At 52.0% G+C, this 15724-nt stretch overlaps 1 protein-coding gene across 1 annotated transcript in view; it reads right to left on the bottom strand.

The window, feature by feature from the left end:
• DIS3L2 (DIS3 like 3'-5' exoribonuclease 2) overlaps positions 1 to 15724 on the bottom strand; it is a gene marked incomplete at both ends in the record, with an annotated part of 249293 nt that overhangs the window by 48613 nt on the left and 184956 nt on the right. The window contains one exon of the mRNA XM_084227980.1: positions 10132 to 10365. Coding sequence (XP_084084106.1) covers positions 10132 to 10365 — 234 coding nt within the window. The remainder of the gene's footprint in view (positions 1 to 10131; positions 10366 to 15724) is intronic.

The raw sequence follows: 15724 nt of genomic DNA, 5'->3' as shown, positions 1-15724 counted from the left end.
ATCATCTTTTTGAAAAGGCCGACAGGCACAGTGAGCTTAACCAGGTGGAACTGCCTGGTTAAAACTGAGCACGGTGCTGGCGCTGGGAAGCACATGAACAAGACACCGTTCCCCCCTGAAGGGACTCCTCATCCAGGGGGAGGAGGCAGGGCAGCAGACAATGACAGGGCACTGAGCCAATGTGGTCAGGACGCTGACAGGTGTAAAGTTCAAGGGAGCCTGAAGTAGGAGGTCAGGCGGGGTTGACAGAAGCAAATCTCCCTGCAGGAACACCTGGAGCTTCCGCCCCAGATTCTTGGAAGCTAAGAATGGGGCTTGGAGGGGTAGTGGCAAGGCTTCTTGATACTGGCAAGCAGAAAGAATCAGAAGGCAGTGAGAAGCGTCTAGAAGCAGGGAAGGAGCCACATTTACTTTCTAAAGTTATATAAGAAGCAGCCTTCAGAGTTCTGCTGAGCACCAGCTACTGGTCCTCCCCAGCAGCCATGGAAATGGGGGGTGCCTAGCAGTGAAGGCCACACCAGGGCCACCGGAGAGCCAGGCCTGGCGAGGGCACTCTTCTCTGTCTCTGGCTACTTTGCGCTCCCTCTAAGCTCTCCTATCAAAACTTCCTTTTCCATGAAATTTTCCCGGGCTGTTCCAAATGCGCAGCCTGCTTCTTTAACCCGCGCTGGACCAGCAGGGGATGGCATAGTCGGATCTCATCTGACTGGCGCGGCTACTCTTCCGGGGGCCCAGAACTCCCAGTCTGGAGGAGCGAGGCCCTCTGATCTCGGCGGGTAGGTGTGCCCCCCCTTCTGTCAGCAGGACTCAGGGCCCCCTGGCCGGAAGAAGCCTTCTTCCATAGCCCCACCCGCAGTCTCCCTCAGGTGCAGAATTCCTCCAACCCTGTCTCAACCAACTAAGCCCGCGCTTTTATCTTCCCTGCGTTGCCTGTGAGCACACAGGTTCTTCCCCAGTTCACCAGGCAAGCCGAGGGGAGGAAGCTGGTCTCCCGCCACTGAGGCTCCTTCACAGAGCTCAGTGGTGCTTGTAACACGAAGGGAACTAAGAAAGACTTGCCCAGTGAGAGCCGGAGAGCATGTCTGAGTCTGTATTTTTAACAACTTCCAGAATAATTCCTTCTAATTTCTGAGTGAAAGCCGATGGGCCATGCCTGAGGGCAGAGTGAGCGCATGAAGAGTTTGGGTCCTAATGACAAGCTGCTCAGCTAAGGTGCTCTGGCTTTTAATGATGCAGGTTTCTTTTATGCACGCGTTAACAAGGCGCAGAGTGACCCGCTCTCACGTAAGTGGCTGTAATTAGCGTTACTTAAATACAACTAGGTCAAGTTTCCAAGTTTTGCTCATGCCCTGGGATGCATAAATGTGAACTGTTTGCTCTGATTCCAGATGAAGTTTAAGTGCAATAATGAAATCAATAGCTCTCTCAAAGGGAAGATTCCAGCTCCCCATAGTGGGAAATACCCGGGCTCCCCTGTTGTCTGAGGAGCCTGAGGCTACGGTTTGCTCCCTCTCCAGCTGCCACACTCCTCCGAGGGAGACCACCCTGGATGACGTGGTGCTGGCTCAAAAGAGGACAGATTCCCATCTGTACATTAATTTCTAAATGAGATGGATACATTTAAATGAAAAAATGAGATGGATACATTTAAATGAAAAAAAAAATCAGACTGGCTAATCTTTAAGCCTCACTGATTCTGGAACAACCTCCGTGGCTGAAGTACCGCACCGCACCGCCTGTCAACAGTGAAACGGGGGCTGGGATCGCGCAGAAGTCTTCCTCTGTGCAATGCCGAAGGGAAGCGGAGCAATTCTCCCTGGGACTCAGCTCCCAGGGAGCCACTCTGTTCCCTTTAGTCTCCCTGAAGTTGGATTTCCCTTCAATTATTCACGTCAGGCCAACCCAAACAATGCCTGCAAACTATTATACCAGGAGGCAGGAGCAACCATAAAAGGCTAGCGGAGTTATAAATGTTCTCTGAGTATCTGAAAATGCAACAATAGTTCTCAGCATCATTCAAATACAATGGGTTTCTTTAGGATTCTAAGGGGAGGAGAGGACAGGAGGTCACTCTCCAGTCTCAATGCCAGGAAGAGTTTAGCAAGATGCTTCCAACTACCTTTCTGTCTTCTGAAATGTTAAGACCCTCGGGAGTGATTTTTTAGAATTGATTTTATTTTTCTCCCACTGCCATTTACTTAGACCTCCTGTCCTCTGCCTCCTCCCCACCGCAAACCTCAGAGCCCTTGGATGTTGACTGGTGCCCACTGGTTTTAGGAATTGTCTGCTATGTGAGAGTCCATTATTTGTTTTTATCGTTTTGACTTACTTTACTCTCAAATTCCCTCTATTTTGTTGAAAATGGCTGCATGTCATCCTTTCTCATGGCTGCATAATACTCCATGGCGTGGACAGACCACATTTGCTTGATCCAATTGTCCATCAGTGGACATCAGGCTGCTTCCACGTCCTCACTTTTGTAAATAGTGCTGCTCTGAACACTGTGGAGCATGCGGAGTTTTGTGTTGATGGTTTCATGCTCTTTGGATAGATGCCCAAGAGTGGGACTACTAAGTTGTATGGTATTTCCATTTCTAGTTTTTTAAAGGTAGATTCAGAGCGCTTTCCACAACTGTTCACCAGTTCACATTCCCACTCAGGAGTAATTTTTGTCGTGGTTAATGCAATTAGGAAGTCTATGGTGTAGCAGATTGAACTCTTTGTAAGAAAGACTCCATGAAAAGAAAATAAACAAAATAGGAAAGATGGGGGAAGCATTCAAGACCATACTCAATGGACACTTCAGGAGACTCTGACCTGACTGTGAGAGAGAAAGAGATGGACGGACGGACAGACATACCCCACTGAGTCAGAACTGAGTCAGAACTCCTGACAGGGCATGGTACGGAGGGATTATACTGGGGGAGCATCAATTGGCAGAACCTTTCTGGAAAGGAACGTGGAGCTATGCTTTAAGTCTCTTAAATACATCTCTGCCTCTGACCCCATGGTTGCAGTTCCAGGTCTGTCCTAAGGAAATAATCCAAGATTAGGACAAAGAGTTATGAACACAGATGGCCATGGAGATGGCCGTGGCTCTATCAAAAAGTCAGAATGGAGATCTGCACAACTGGGGCATGGCTGAGTGTGCTCCCACGCTGGCACATTGCAAAGGCACTATAATGTCTGAGAATGATATGGGGAAAACTCATTTTATAAAATTACAAAGCAGAACATAAAAATTATATGTATGTTATGCTAACCACTCTTCCCTCCTGCCTTGAGTTGGTAAGGGAGGAATTATATAAAAAATAACTGGTTATTTCTGGGTAATGGGATTATAGATAATTTTGATTACTTCTTTATACTCTTCCTTTTTCTAAATTTCTGACATTATAACATACTTTTATGAAAGTGTAAGAATTTCTTTTAGAATTTGATATGAAATTTCCTAAGGAAAAAGAGGGGGTTGGAGGGCTCCCTCTAAGAACTGGACCAGGAGGAAGTGTTTTTCCCTCCTGCCCAGCTAGTGCCAATCTGCTCATCCTGTAGACTTCCTTCCAGAGCTCATCCTTTGTGGCCTAAGGACCACTTAGGTCCCTAACGGTCCCTCCAAGCCAGACCATCCGCACGTGCTCGTCCGCACTCTCTCTGTTCTGTCTCCAGCTGTCCCACCAACGCAACACACCTTGAACAAAAGTCACCATCTGTCTTCTCTCTCCTATAAAGGTGCCTTCTGGTCAGTGCAGGGCACTGCGTTGGCCGTGCGCCTGAACCCGAAACCACGTTCCTGATTCCTTGCAGTTCCCTCAAGGCCTCCCCCCGCCTTCCACACCCAGTGAAAAGCATCAGTCTGTCAAGGTTTGTCAGTTCCTCTTCGTCCCTAGGAGCTGCCATGCCCCCCTCCCCACAGCCTCTATCTCCGGCCAGGCCCCGGCGTTCTCTGTAGATTACGGGTTTCTTTTATTTTGTTCTCTTTCAGTCTCTTCCATATTAAGCTGGTAAGCTGTCTCTAAAGCAAGGTCTGAGCCTGTCACTTCTTCACTGAAAATCACTCTGTGGCTCCTGAGCCGGCTCAGCAGACTTCAAGGCCGGGCCTCTGCTTTCCTCCTCTGGCTGCTCCTTCTTTCTGCACCCAGCGCTGCACAACCCAACATTGCCCCAGTGTGCTCTCTCCTGCCCCTGCCATGCCCACACCAACAACGTGCTTGAAATACCCTCCCTGGCTCCAGAGAGTGGGCTGGCCCCGCAGTCCACTTACTAAGCCCCGTGCACATGCTGTCCCTGCGAGGGTCTTCCCCGGCTGAAGAGAGGGCAGGCCCTCTGGGTCAGCTCTGATCCGGCACTTTTTATTTTCTGGGTGACCTGCTGGCTCTTTTGCCACACTGTGAGAGCCAGAGTTGAGTCTTATTCCTTACCCTTCAGCTTCAGCACCTAGCACACTCAAAGCACCCAATAAATGCTTCCGAACACACGCTGAACGAAAGGCTCCGTGACTAAGAAAACAAAGACTGATTCCACAAACACGCAGCCACCCAATCCACAGTTCTCCCTCGGGCTTAAGTGATGATGTAAATATTAAGACCAAAGAAGAGGAGGTGGGATGAACATGAGCTTTCTTTCCTCACACTGATTTCACTGAACAGCAGTTAAACAGTGAAGAGCTGGATGCTCATTTCTTGAAAATCGCTGTATTTGCACGACAGAGAAGGCACAGAAGTGCTCTCAACTCTCACTTTAAAATGAAGCTCAACAAAACATACTGCTACATATAGCAACAGGGGCCGGGTGGGGGAGAAGGGCACTCAATTTCCCTGCAGCTATGCTTTGCCATAAACCCTCCAGCTTGGGTGCCCCGGGGAGTTTAGCACCGTCAGTGTCTCTGCGAGGGCTTGGAGAGACAGGGAGGCTGAGACCAGGCTGCCAAGAGGCTGCTGGGCTGGCAGAGTTGGGGAATTAGGACCACAGCTCCCTTAGCTCCAGGCTAATGGAGGCCACCGGACTGTAAGTAGGCTACAGGAACTGGTGCTAAACTGATTCACTCCTCTGCTCCTGGCTTCCAACTGGACCCACTAAGCATGGCACTAATCGAAGGAATAATTTACTTAATTGCATGAAACCATCCTGAGCTGACTTTGCACAACTGTTCTCCATTACCAGCCTGGATTCCCAGCCAAGAAAGGAGGCGCTGCAAAAAGCGGGCTGGGTGATGGGGCTGAAGTTCACCCAAGCAGGGGTCGGCAACCGTGGGCCACAGGCCAGTTCCTGCCTCCCACCTGCTCGTGTAGGGCCCACAGACTAAAAAGGGCTTTACATTTTGAAGTGGTTGAAAAATAATCCAAGGAAGAATACTATTTTAGGCCATTGCAGTAATGTGAATTTCAGATCTCACTGTCCGTCATGTTTTACTCGTTAGTCTGTCCCTGTGCCTTCACTCCACGACGGCAGAGCAGCTGACACAGAGGCTGCCTGGCCCGCAAAGCCCCAAAACACTATCTGACGCATTATAGAAAGCCTGCCACCCCTGACTTAAGGGCTGGCTAGACTAAGGTCACGGACAAGAGCATTCCACAGTCCTAAGGCGTTAACAGAGAAACTGCCTGCCCTTCAGGTTTCAAAGCTGCCAGGAGGGAATCGCGGAAGATATGGCAGGGGATTCAGTGATGGCTCCTTCAGGCCAGAGGAATTTGCCTGAGAAGCTGGAGGTATCAAATTCTGTTTGCTGTGACTTTCTCAGAATTCAAACAGTGGTTCACACCCCCTGACAACCTACTGGGGGACCCCCAAAGTTTCCTGCAGGCCAGGCCACTTCCCTCAAAGAGCGTTCCCCTGACTGAGGGGTGATGGGCTGGACAGATGCCCCACAAAGCTGTGGTTTCCTGGGAACAATCAATGGTCTCTTAGATGTTTTTATTTGGTGGTGTCAGGAGACCGGCTGTAGGAAGGGCAGGTTCAGGGTTGATTTGGGCAAACAGAAAAGGATCTTGGAGCCCTCAGTACAGGCCTTTAATGCTGAAGCAGGGGACCAGATACACACACAGACCAGTGGGTGGGGGACAGGGCGGCAGGGAGGCAGGGGGGCAGGCAGCAACCGAACTCCCAGCCTCCTAGATCTCCACACCCATCCCTGGCTTCTCGCCTCTCCCAAACAATCCCCAGCTCTTGGGCCCTGGTGTCATATCATGTATATGTGTGCCCCGTGCTCTCCAGCTTCATGGCCGTAATTATGGGTGTGTGAGCCCCATGCTCACGCTCCCAAGCGCTTTTTGCAATGACACATTATCATGTGTGGGAAAACACACACAATTCTACGAGGAAAACAAAGCTGTAGGTGGCAGTCGTAGAGGTCAGACAGGAAGCAAAAAAGAGCCTGAGCCGCTCCATTTTCCTCACAGGGGTTCTACTTAGTGCTCCAAAGCGCACCTTTTCTATCCTTTCTGAGGCAATGGCCAATCACAGCACCCAAGTTGCCGGTGGCCTTGTCACATCACAGCCAGGCAGCGCCATCTTCTCCCCCAAGGGCTCTATGTGGTGGGGGCAGGCTTTATGCCTGCCGTGAGACAGGGAGAAGAGCCCCTACTGGCCAGGCAGTCTGAGAGATGGAGCAAGAACCAGGCAGGGGATGAGGCCTCCCGCAGTTCCCTTCCCCAAGTTCAAGACACAATCGTGAGCTGTTTTCAACTATCCCAGACCGTGTAGGTTCACTATTGGTTCTGACAGTTTAAAGAGAACCTTGGAGCCTTTGGTGTCACCTTCACAGATTTTAATGGCAGGCAGGGGAAGCCAGCCAGCTGGAGACGGCAACTCGAGTCCCCGGAGAATCTCTATACCCACTTTTCTCTGGGCTTTCTCTGGCGCTCTCACGTGCTCTCTTCCTCTCACGGCCATTGCTTGTGTTCTCATAGCCACCCTCATATCCCTGACCTCTGGGCTCAGGTGTGCACACTTGCACATGCGCACAGCACACACGCCTGTGCTCAGGTCCCTGTGCCCTCTACATTAACAAGATTAAGGAAGCAGGTGACAGACACAGAAGCTAATGGTGTAATAGCCTGACCAACTTCACTTACCCTGTGTGAACCTATTCTGATCACTTTTACTATAGACACAAAGAAGTCAGGGCCCCCTTTATAGGAGCCTCCTTTTAGGAGATAGCAATGACACACAACGTAAATAAAATAAAACAAAATAAAATAAGCATTAGTGTTAAATTCTAGACTTTAACAGCAGCAGCAAGGACAGGGACTGAAGAAGCCAGGTGGAAGGGCTGTTACTCTGCCCATTCACCCAACAAGTACAGAGGATGCCCTTGGCTCATGCATGTACTTTGGGCCGTGAACAAAGGGGCAGCACTTCACAGAGCTAGAACCTCTCAGGACCAGGCTGGTGTGCTGGGTGCGAGGATCCCCGGAACAGGTAGCCCCCACTTGAAGCCCAAGCTTCCAATTGGCCCCACACCACTGTCTACACAGAATTTCCCGTAAGGGATGAGCATGCTCAGGTAAGCACACGGGACTGCAGGAGGTGCCCCTGGGCCAGGTAGCCCTGAAGTCAGCGTGCCCTTGTGCAGGGTGGGCCAAGCAGCTCTGCTCTGCCGTGGACAGCAGTCACCCCCAGTGACGATGACTTCCAAGCCCATCCACTCTTGACGCGGTAGAGGGTCCTACTGGCATCTCCACCTCACTTATTCTGAGGGTCCTGGGGCAAACTAGTTTCTTGGAAGGGGGAACCTTCTGGCTCAGCAGCTCTATCCTGCCTCCTCAGGCACACAGCATGACCTGGATGGTGTTCAACCTCACAGAGCCTCTCTAATTGAGGCTAGTGAAAAGGTACACTTTTTTTAGGACGGCCACAAAAAACGTGGACCTAGGGCACAGAGGCAAGCGAGGCATCAGAGAGCAACTCCATGCAGCGGCCACGCCCGAAGGCTGAGGACACTGGACTCTTGTGAGGCAGCCAGGAAGGGGATGCGTGGGGGCCTCCGGAGGGGGCACTGCACTGATTTATGAAGGCTCTGCCTGGGGTCCCCAGGAGATTGATGTGCTCCTCCTAAGCTCTGCTCCACACACTGGTTTTCTGGGGAACCAAGGGGTCAACTCCAAGGATGCAGATCCATTATTTTCAAACCTTAATTAACTGGAACCTAATTAGGACTTTTGAGGGTGTTTGTTTACCTCCCTTTGAAGGAAAACTTTTCTCTCAAGTCAGCATGGTGTAGAGGGAGGAGAAGCGAACAAAGAGCTAGTTTTCTGGATTTCTTGCATATAAGTCATGTACGAGCCTTTGGGGGCGTCAGTTTTCTAATTTATAGATTGAGATCGCCAAGGAGACTGAGAGATCTGAAGGTATTTTCAACAATAAAATCCAGAGTCTAGGACATACCAACAAATTAGTATCATTCGAGAAGCTGTAAACATTCCTGTACCTGCCTACCCTCTGTGAGCTGAGATCACCGTCAGTATTTCAGTTTTCCGAGCACTGAACATATTTAACAAACTTGGATTATAACAAGCTGAGGGGGAAGGTCTCTCAAATATTATAATAGACACCCTCTCACTTGATGTGCTTGAAGCTATGGTTGCCTATCTTAGAAGCTGACTAAAGGGAGGAATCCTTCAAAAGAGCCATCTATAAGGATTTTTGCAGATTCATCCTCATCAAATCTCCACAACTAGTTTTCACAGAAACAACAGCATACTTTTTTATGCTTATTCAATCCACTTGTCTAATATGCAATGAAAATGCACAATTATAACCATGTAGACCACAGCATAACCAGACTGGGGATCCACAGGATTGCCTAGGTGTACGCGTGGTGGGAGCAGGAAAGATGAAGTGGGACAGACCCCCAGGGGATGCCAAGCTTACAGGGCAAACAAAGGAAGAGGCTTGCAAAGGGAGCAGCAGGACCTGACCAGAGGTATGCAGAGAGAAGCAGAGCCCCCACGGGGTGCAAAGGGCCGGAGGCAGGTCCGAAGTCTGGGCAGCAGGGACTGAAAGTGCCCTTGGATCTGGGCCAGGCAGCTGCTGGTGAGTGGGAATCAGGTGCCTTCACACCCCCACAACTGACTTCATGGAAGGAAGGAAAGGTTCTGTTGTCTCTTAGGCTTTTGGACCTTCATCCCCCTGCCACTCTGTCCCCCAACCCCGGTCTCCCATCATCTCTTGCGCAGAAAGGCCTGCTCAGGGGGCCTTTGCACAGGCAAGGAAGGAGGACAGCGCCAGATGCCCTGACTCTTCTGGGCACAGGCAGCTGCCAGCTTGCTCCCCGTGACGCTCTGCTGTGCCTGCCGGGCAGCGCCTGGGCAAGTTTATCACAAGATTGGTTGAAATGAGATCTTCAATCAGAAGGTTTTAAAACAAGGTGTTTGAGGTTGCATCAAGCCGAAAGGTTCAGAGAAATAAGCATTTTCGAGGCTGGCTCTGCCATGGTCTGACCAGCAGCTCTGTCAGCCAATGTGCTGCCCAGCTCACTTTTCAGACACTCGGATATACCCCCATGGTGCACAGTGGCCCAGGGAGGATGCCAAGCTCCCTGGGGTCTGGGTGAGCAATAGAAACAAGAAGAAAGTACTGCACGATCTGGAGCACAGGCCTCCACCATAATGCACAGACCAGCAATGAGGCAAGACTTCCTGGATCTCGCTCCTGTCGTATGTGGAGGTGTGGGCAGCTCTGAGTGACAGTGGCTACGTCCCAGGTGCCGTGACACCCTAGAGCCTTTATAAATCAGCGAAGCTGATTTAGAGGGCCCCACGTGGGTTTAGAGGGTCCCACGTGGGTCTCCTTCCCAGCCTCACGATTAGCTACAGGTCAGCTGCCTCCTAAATGTCCATGTTTCCTGTTCATCCCTCCACTAAGTGGAACTGAGGTAGAAACCGAGGTGAAGGTCAAATGCTGGGCACAGCTGGGGTGGGGGGAGTGACGGGGGTTTTGGTGACAGAGCTGCCCTTGGCCCCCTTAGCAGCAGCATGTGCCCATGGAGCTCACGGAGTGGGGGTGGGGGCTGGAGCTGGCTGCCGCCTGCTCAGAGAAGACCACTCCAGTGGGAGAGGAGAGGGCGGGCCCAAGGCTGCCAGGCCGAGTCTCAGCCACTCGGGGCCTGGCCGCACTGAAAACAGAGTTACTGACCTGATCCAGACGCAGCGCGCCACCCGCAAACCGCTGTTTGCGCAACTGCTTTGCGATGGCGTGCAGACTCAGCACCGCGCGGTGCACCTCCTCGCTGGTGTGCTCGGGGGAGATGGGGGGCAGCTCGGTTGCTGGGATCTTCCCAGGTGGGCTTTCAATCATGCTCTGGGCATGCTCGTAGCTGAGTTTGGTGCAGGAGCAGATGACGGTCCGGCCAAACCATTCGTCAAGGATCTGCACGGAAGGACAGATGATGTGGGAGACGTGAGGGTGGGTTCCTTCAGGTTTTTCTGTCATGCAACCACTCGGACACACTCAACAGAGACAGATTGAGTACTGAGAAGGAAAGGGTGAACTGGAGCTTAGGCTGCCTTCTCGAACACCTCCTCTGTGTTAGGAAGCACAAAGGTGCTGGAGGATGAAAGCAAATCTGAGTCAAGTCCGAGGCAGAGAATGAGAAGGGCTAGGAGCGGTTCAAAGGCTGAGTAAAGTGGAACAGTTCTGAGGTTCACACTGAGGGAAATACAACTGATAAGCGAAGAGAAGCCAGAGGGCTGAGGGGCAGGGGCTTGGGAGAAGGACAGGAGCACTGATGTGGGTGGAGACTTGCACTCAGGGTTTGCAAACACGACCTCCCCCACCCCTTTCACCAGCCAAACGAGTCTGTGGACAACCTGAGACGATGGTTCCCCAAAAAGGCCATCCCCACAGGTGTTCCTAGTGGGGAGAGGAGAGCGAGCCCAGCCAGAATGTCTATGGAACCAGCTTTGCCCTGGAACCAGGGCCACAGAGAGTCTCTGATACCCTCACCAGCCCATGAAGGAAGAACTGGTGCCGTCAGAACGGCAGCCACAAAGCACGGGCCAAGAAGGGTAACAGCTATTCACTGTTTTCTTTGATTCAGTGCAAACAGCCTTATCATAAAGCGTCTTGGGTCTGTAATATCAGAATTTGTCTCAAACGATACTTTCTGGATTATTCCAACGCCACTCAACCCCGAACGAAATACAAGTGATTCTAATGGTGCTCACGACTCATTTGCTGTGGAAGTGGGTCCTGAGCGTGGCCCTCGGGAGGCGTCCGTGTGTGCTTTTAGCTCTTCTGAACGTTGAGTCCTTTCAGCAATTTGAGGCCAGCGGTCCGGGTGAGGCAGTAACCCATCGGGGTTGCCCGGGCTAGTCCTCCTATCACAGCTGCATTTCCTAAAAATTACCCGCTAACGAGTCGAGTCTCGAGTGTTCCAACCTCCTCTAGAATGACAGGGCCACGACCTATTCATGCTTGTGGTCACAAAGATTTCCCCTGGAGACTTAGCTTGTTTCCTTTTCTCCAATTCATTCCAAACCCAGACGCTCCCCACTTCTTTCTGTGGGTCTGCATTTGGTTTGACGGTCTGTCTTCGGCACACGCCTCTGTCACGCTCTTTACTGGTCTTGTAGAGCCTCTCAGGCATCCAGGTCACAGGCTACCAGGCCTCTTGGGGTCTGTACCTCTTTTTCCTAGAGGATACAGGAACCCCCTGCACACTTTTACAGGGTCACCACCCCACAAAGGTAAGGGAGACTCACACTCCCTAGACTGGGCCACTATTTTTATGCAAACTGGTGGGTCAAGAATGCTTTGCAGCACTAAGGGGAGCGCCAGCACCCTCCACCCTGAAACATCCACACACTCAGTTCTGCAGTAAGTTCCACAAGGTTCCTAATCAGACACCCGCTGCCCCACAGCCTGGGCATCCTGGCGCGATGTGGTCTTCGCTGCCCCCTCTGAACCTGCTGACTGTAATGAGCTCACGATTAGCTACAGGTCAGCTACCTCCTAAATGTCCATGTTTCCTGTTCATCCCTCCACTAAGTAGAACTGAGGTAGAAACCGAGGTGAAGGTCAAATGCTGGACACAGCTGGGGTGGGGGGAGTAATGGGGGTTTTGAGTCCTGCAACCTGTCACCTTAGTGATGAGACACCCGCTATCTTCACAGTGCAAATCTGAGCTGACTGTGCAATGAGAAGATTCTGGAAGTTCCCCTCCCCTGACGCCTGCAGTCCAGAACATCTGCACCAACCTTCTTTTTGAACAAAGGCTAACGTGGAAGCTCTGGTGAGCTGACAAGAACTTGCGGCCCAGCCACAGGGCTCCCAGGCAGCAGGCCCTCTCCTTCCCAGCACAAGCCAGTGAGCCTGACCACACAGGTGACCCCACACTGATGAATACAATTCTCAGGCCCAGGAAAATGGGCCTGAAACCATCTTGGGGGGAGGCAGTCGAGCGGCAAGGACGCACATCACAGCCCATCACAGAGAAGGGCGGCAGGAAAGCAAGGCTGAAGGGGCAGGCCGGGGCTGCGTGCTGTAGAGTGGGGCAGGAAGGCCTCTCTGGATGGGACACCTCATTAATTTCCAATTTGGAAACCGTGTTCACATCAACACCCTGTCCAAAACCAGGGCCAGCTGCAGGAGACAAAAGAAGAGTTTTTCATGGAAAAAGTAAAAAAGCCACGAGGAGCTTCATAAACGAAACCCTTCAGAGAGAAGAGCATGTCCTTCTGCCTTCCTCTGCTCCATCCCAGGATCGGGGTCACCCCCTCTCTGCAGGCGGCTGCTCTAGGACACCGCTGTTTAGAAGCTCGGGGTCCACGCCAGGCCAACGACTGCAGGCACATGACTGGAGAAACACTGGCTGGAAATGAGCAAATAGTGCAGCTCTCCAGGCCCGCCTCTGGGGCCAGGTAAGGCAGGAGACAGCGCCACACGTCAGAGCTCCCTTCCTGTGAGGCCACAAAGCGCCCCTACGCCCGCTTCTTCCTCAAATCTCTGACCACGTCTGGGGGTGGGGGAGGGGGGCGTCCACCACTCAGCCTACCTTACAGTGGAGGAAACAGGCCAGGATTTGTGAAAAGCCACACAAACTCCTACTTGGCAGCTTGGATCACATCGTGTCTAAAGACTTAAGACTCACACTCTAGTATTATCTGTATTATATTTTAGCTAAAGGTCATGTAATAGAGATGGACAGGGAAGAAGACAGCACACAGCTTTCTGTATTTTATAGCTCCAAAGTTGTAAGGAAGCCATTGTCTGTGAAAACGGTTCAGTTTCATTCACATGTATTTCTAAATTTCTCGTCTAAAAAATGTTTGTGCTTCATTGAGACATCTCTGGTGCAAAAGACAGCTAGTAGGCTAATTTGTAATTTTAGATAAAGGGGTGCAAACTCACTTTGACAGCAGTTCTGGGTTTCTCAATGTAAATCATTTGGTCCAAGAAACCTCAGGAAGGGGGGGCCTCCCTGGTGGCACAAGGGGTTAAGCACCGCACTATGAAGCAAACCGCAGCCTCTGCAGCACGAGTTTGATTCCGGGACAGCCAGGGAGCTGCCCACATGGTGCTGCAGACCTCTCCTGTCTTGCCCCCTGCCCTCCTCAGCAGTGTGTTTCAGTCAGTCTGCCTGTTCTGTTCCCCATTCTGTCTCTGGTGAGTCACCCCCGCCCCCCGTGTGTCTGGCCCATACCCCAGCTCTTGTATGTGTAAATAAATCAATCTTTAAAAAAAAAAAAAAAGAAAGAAAGAAACCTCAGGAAGGAAAAAACCTACTCCTACTGGGAACAAAACCAGGATGTTTGGATGTTTGGGGGTGACCACCCTCGGGAGGCAGCACAGCTGGTGAGAGAAGTCAAGGGGCCAAAAAGAAGGTGACTGAAAAGGAACTGGGAGGAAAGAGGAGGTTCTGGCACCAGCTCTGTCTGTGATGGGACCGAGCAAGGAAGGGGACGCGTCTACAGAAAAAGAGAGAACGCCACAGTAGGACTGAGCAGCAACCATCCGCTTCATGTAGGCCTGGCTGAGTCCTCTGTTACCGTGTGGTCAGGCTCTGAGGTACCCAGGCCCCCAGAGACCTCTGCCAAGAGTGCTGAGGAGGGCGCATGATAGCAGAGCCACAGGTTTGCCCGCAAGTTTTATTTTATTAGGCAATTTGTTTATGGGCTAGAACTTTCTGGAAGATTTGTGTATAGAAAAACAGCCCACATAAGCTGTGTTCCCTTCTCTTCTCTCAGGTCACCTGCCATCAGCCAGGCTAGTCTGTAACCAGTCCCTTCCCCTTTTGACCTGGAGGCCACTGTCTACACCTGTACACCTACGGGGTGGGGTGGGGGTGGGGGGCAGGAACTTCCCCTGTGTTTACCCTGCACACCGAGGAACTGGCAGGAACATGAGGCATGAAGGCTATGAAGGCCCAGATGTGGCGAGAGAATTCCACACTTACAAACTGCAGATCAGGCGCCACACCTGAGAAGCCCTTGGAAAGTGTCCCTTCATCTCAGACAGCTGAGGGGACAGGGCAGGAGGAATTTTGAAAGGCGGAGGAGGGAAGGGCCTCCGAAGGCAGCTGGGGGAGGGAGGGAGGGAGGGCAGCACAGGAGGGTAGTGGAGGAAGCCAGCTGAGGGCTGGACTCAGACCCGGAAACACGAATCAGTTTCTCTAAGGCAGTGAGGTCACTCCAGCGCCTGCCTTTCAACAAGCGCAGTCCAGGGCATCTCCCAGAACCTTCTCCCCAGACGTCTGTCCCATTGCAGCGCTGGTCTCGGGGGCCAAGCCCATAGTAAACCAAACCCACTATTAATAACATGGAAATGGAGGAGAAAAGTTATTTTTAAATAAATTTTCAGCTCTCTGCCTGACAGTTTTATAAGAAATGTCTCTTGTTGTTGCTTTTTATGTATTTCATGAACATTTTTTACTTTGGATTCTTATTTTAATTCCAAGGCTTCAGAGCAAAATCCGAGCGCACGATGTAGTCGGCTGCTGCCTTGAAGTGACCTCAGGCAAGTCTCTAACTGTCTGGTGCCTTCCCCAGCGGACTGGGCCAGCAGGGTCGGAAGACACAGCGGTGCTGTTCCCCGTTCCCAGGGGGTCGCTGCAGGCCTGAAATAACACAGTCTGCCTGCCTGTGCTGGCGCTGGGAGGGCTCTTCTGAAATCAGCTTTGAAGCTCTTGTCTCTCCCAAGACGCAGCTTGGGCAAGATAACCACAGGATTCCGAGGAAGGAACACAAAACCCGTCACTCTATTTCTTTGCCGTTAACTGAAGCCCCAAGTTACACGTAACGGAAGCCCCTGCAGACGCCCCAGGACGGGCACGCGTTATCTTTCAGGTCTCACAGAACTTCCATGGGCCGCAACTGGTGTGGCTTTGGCTGGGGGACGTGGAAGCAGGGGTGGGGGGTGGAGCTCTGTGACGGGTGGCCGAGAGGAAACCAAAGGGCTGCATGAGTGTGTGAGGCGCCCACGTGCCCGGGATGCAGCTCAGAAGTGCGCGAGGCCGCTGTGGGTAAAGGCGTCCGACATGGGGAATGCGCCTCTGGCCGAGGGGGCTGAACAAACCAAGTATAGGGATGGCACACATGTGCTTCACCTGCAATCACTTCTGGCCATTTTGGGGTACGGGGTCCTGCAGCACTGTGCCGGGAGGGGGAGCGGGCCCTGCTTACGGGGCGTTAAGATGAGCAGGACGGCAGGCCCGTGTCGGTGGCCAGAAGGCGGATGACAGGCAGATGCAGGGAGGCGAGCAGGCAGCCCCAGCACCTCCTTAGGTCAT

The sequence above is a fragment of the Talpa europaea genome (assembly GCF_964194135.1).
Source record: "Talpa europaea genome assembly, chromosome: 1".
NCBI lineage: Eukaryota > Metazoa > Chordata > Mammalia > Eulipotyphla > Talpidae > Talpa > Talpa europaea.
The sequence above is the reverse complement of the archived record's forward strand: the minus strand, read 5'-3'. Positions and strand labels throughout refer to the sequence as shown.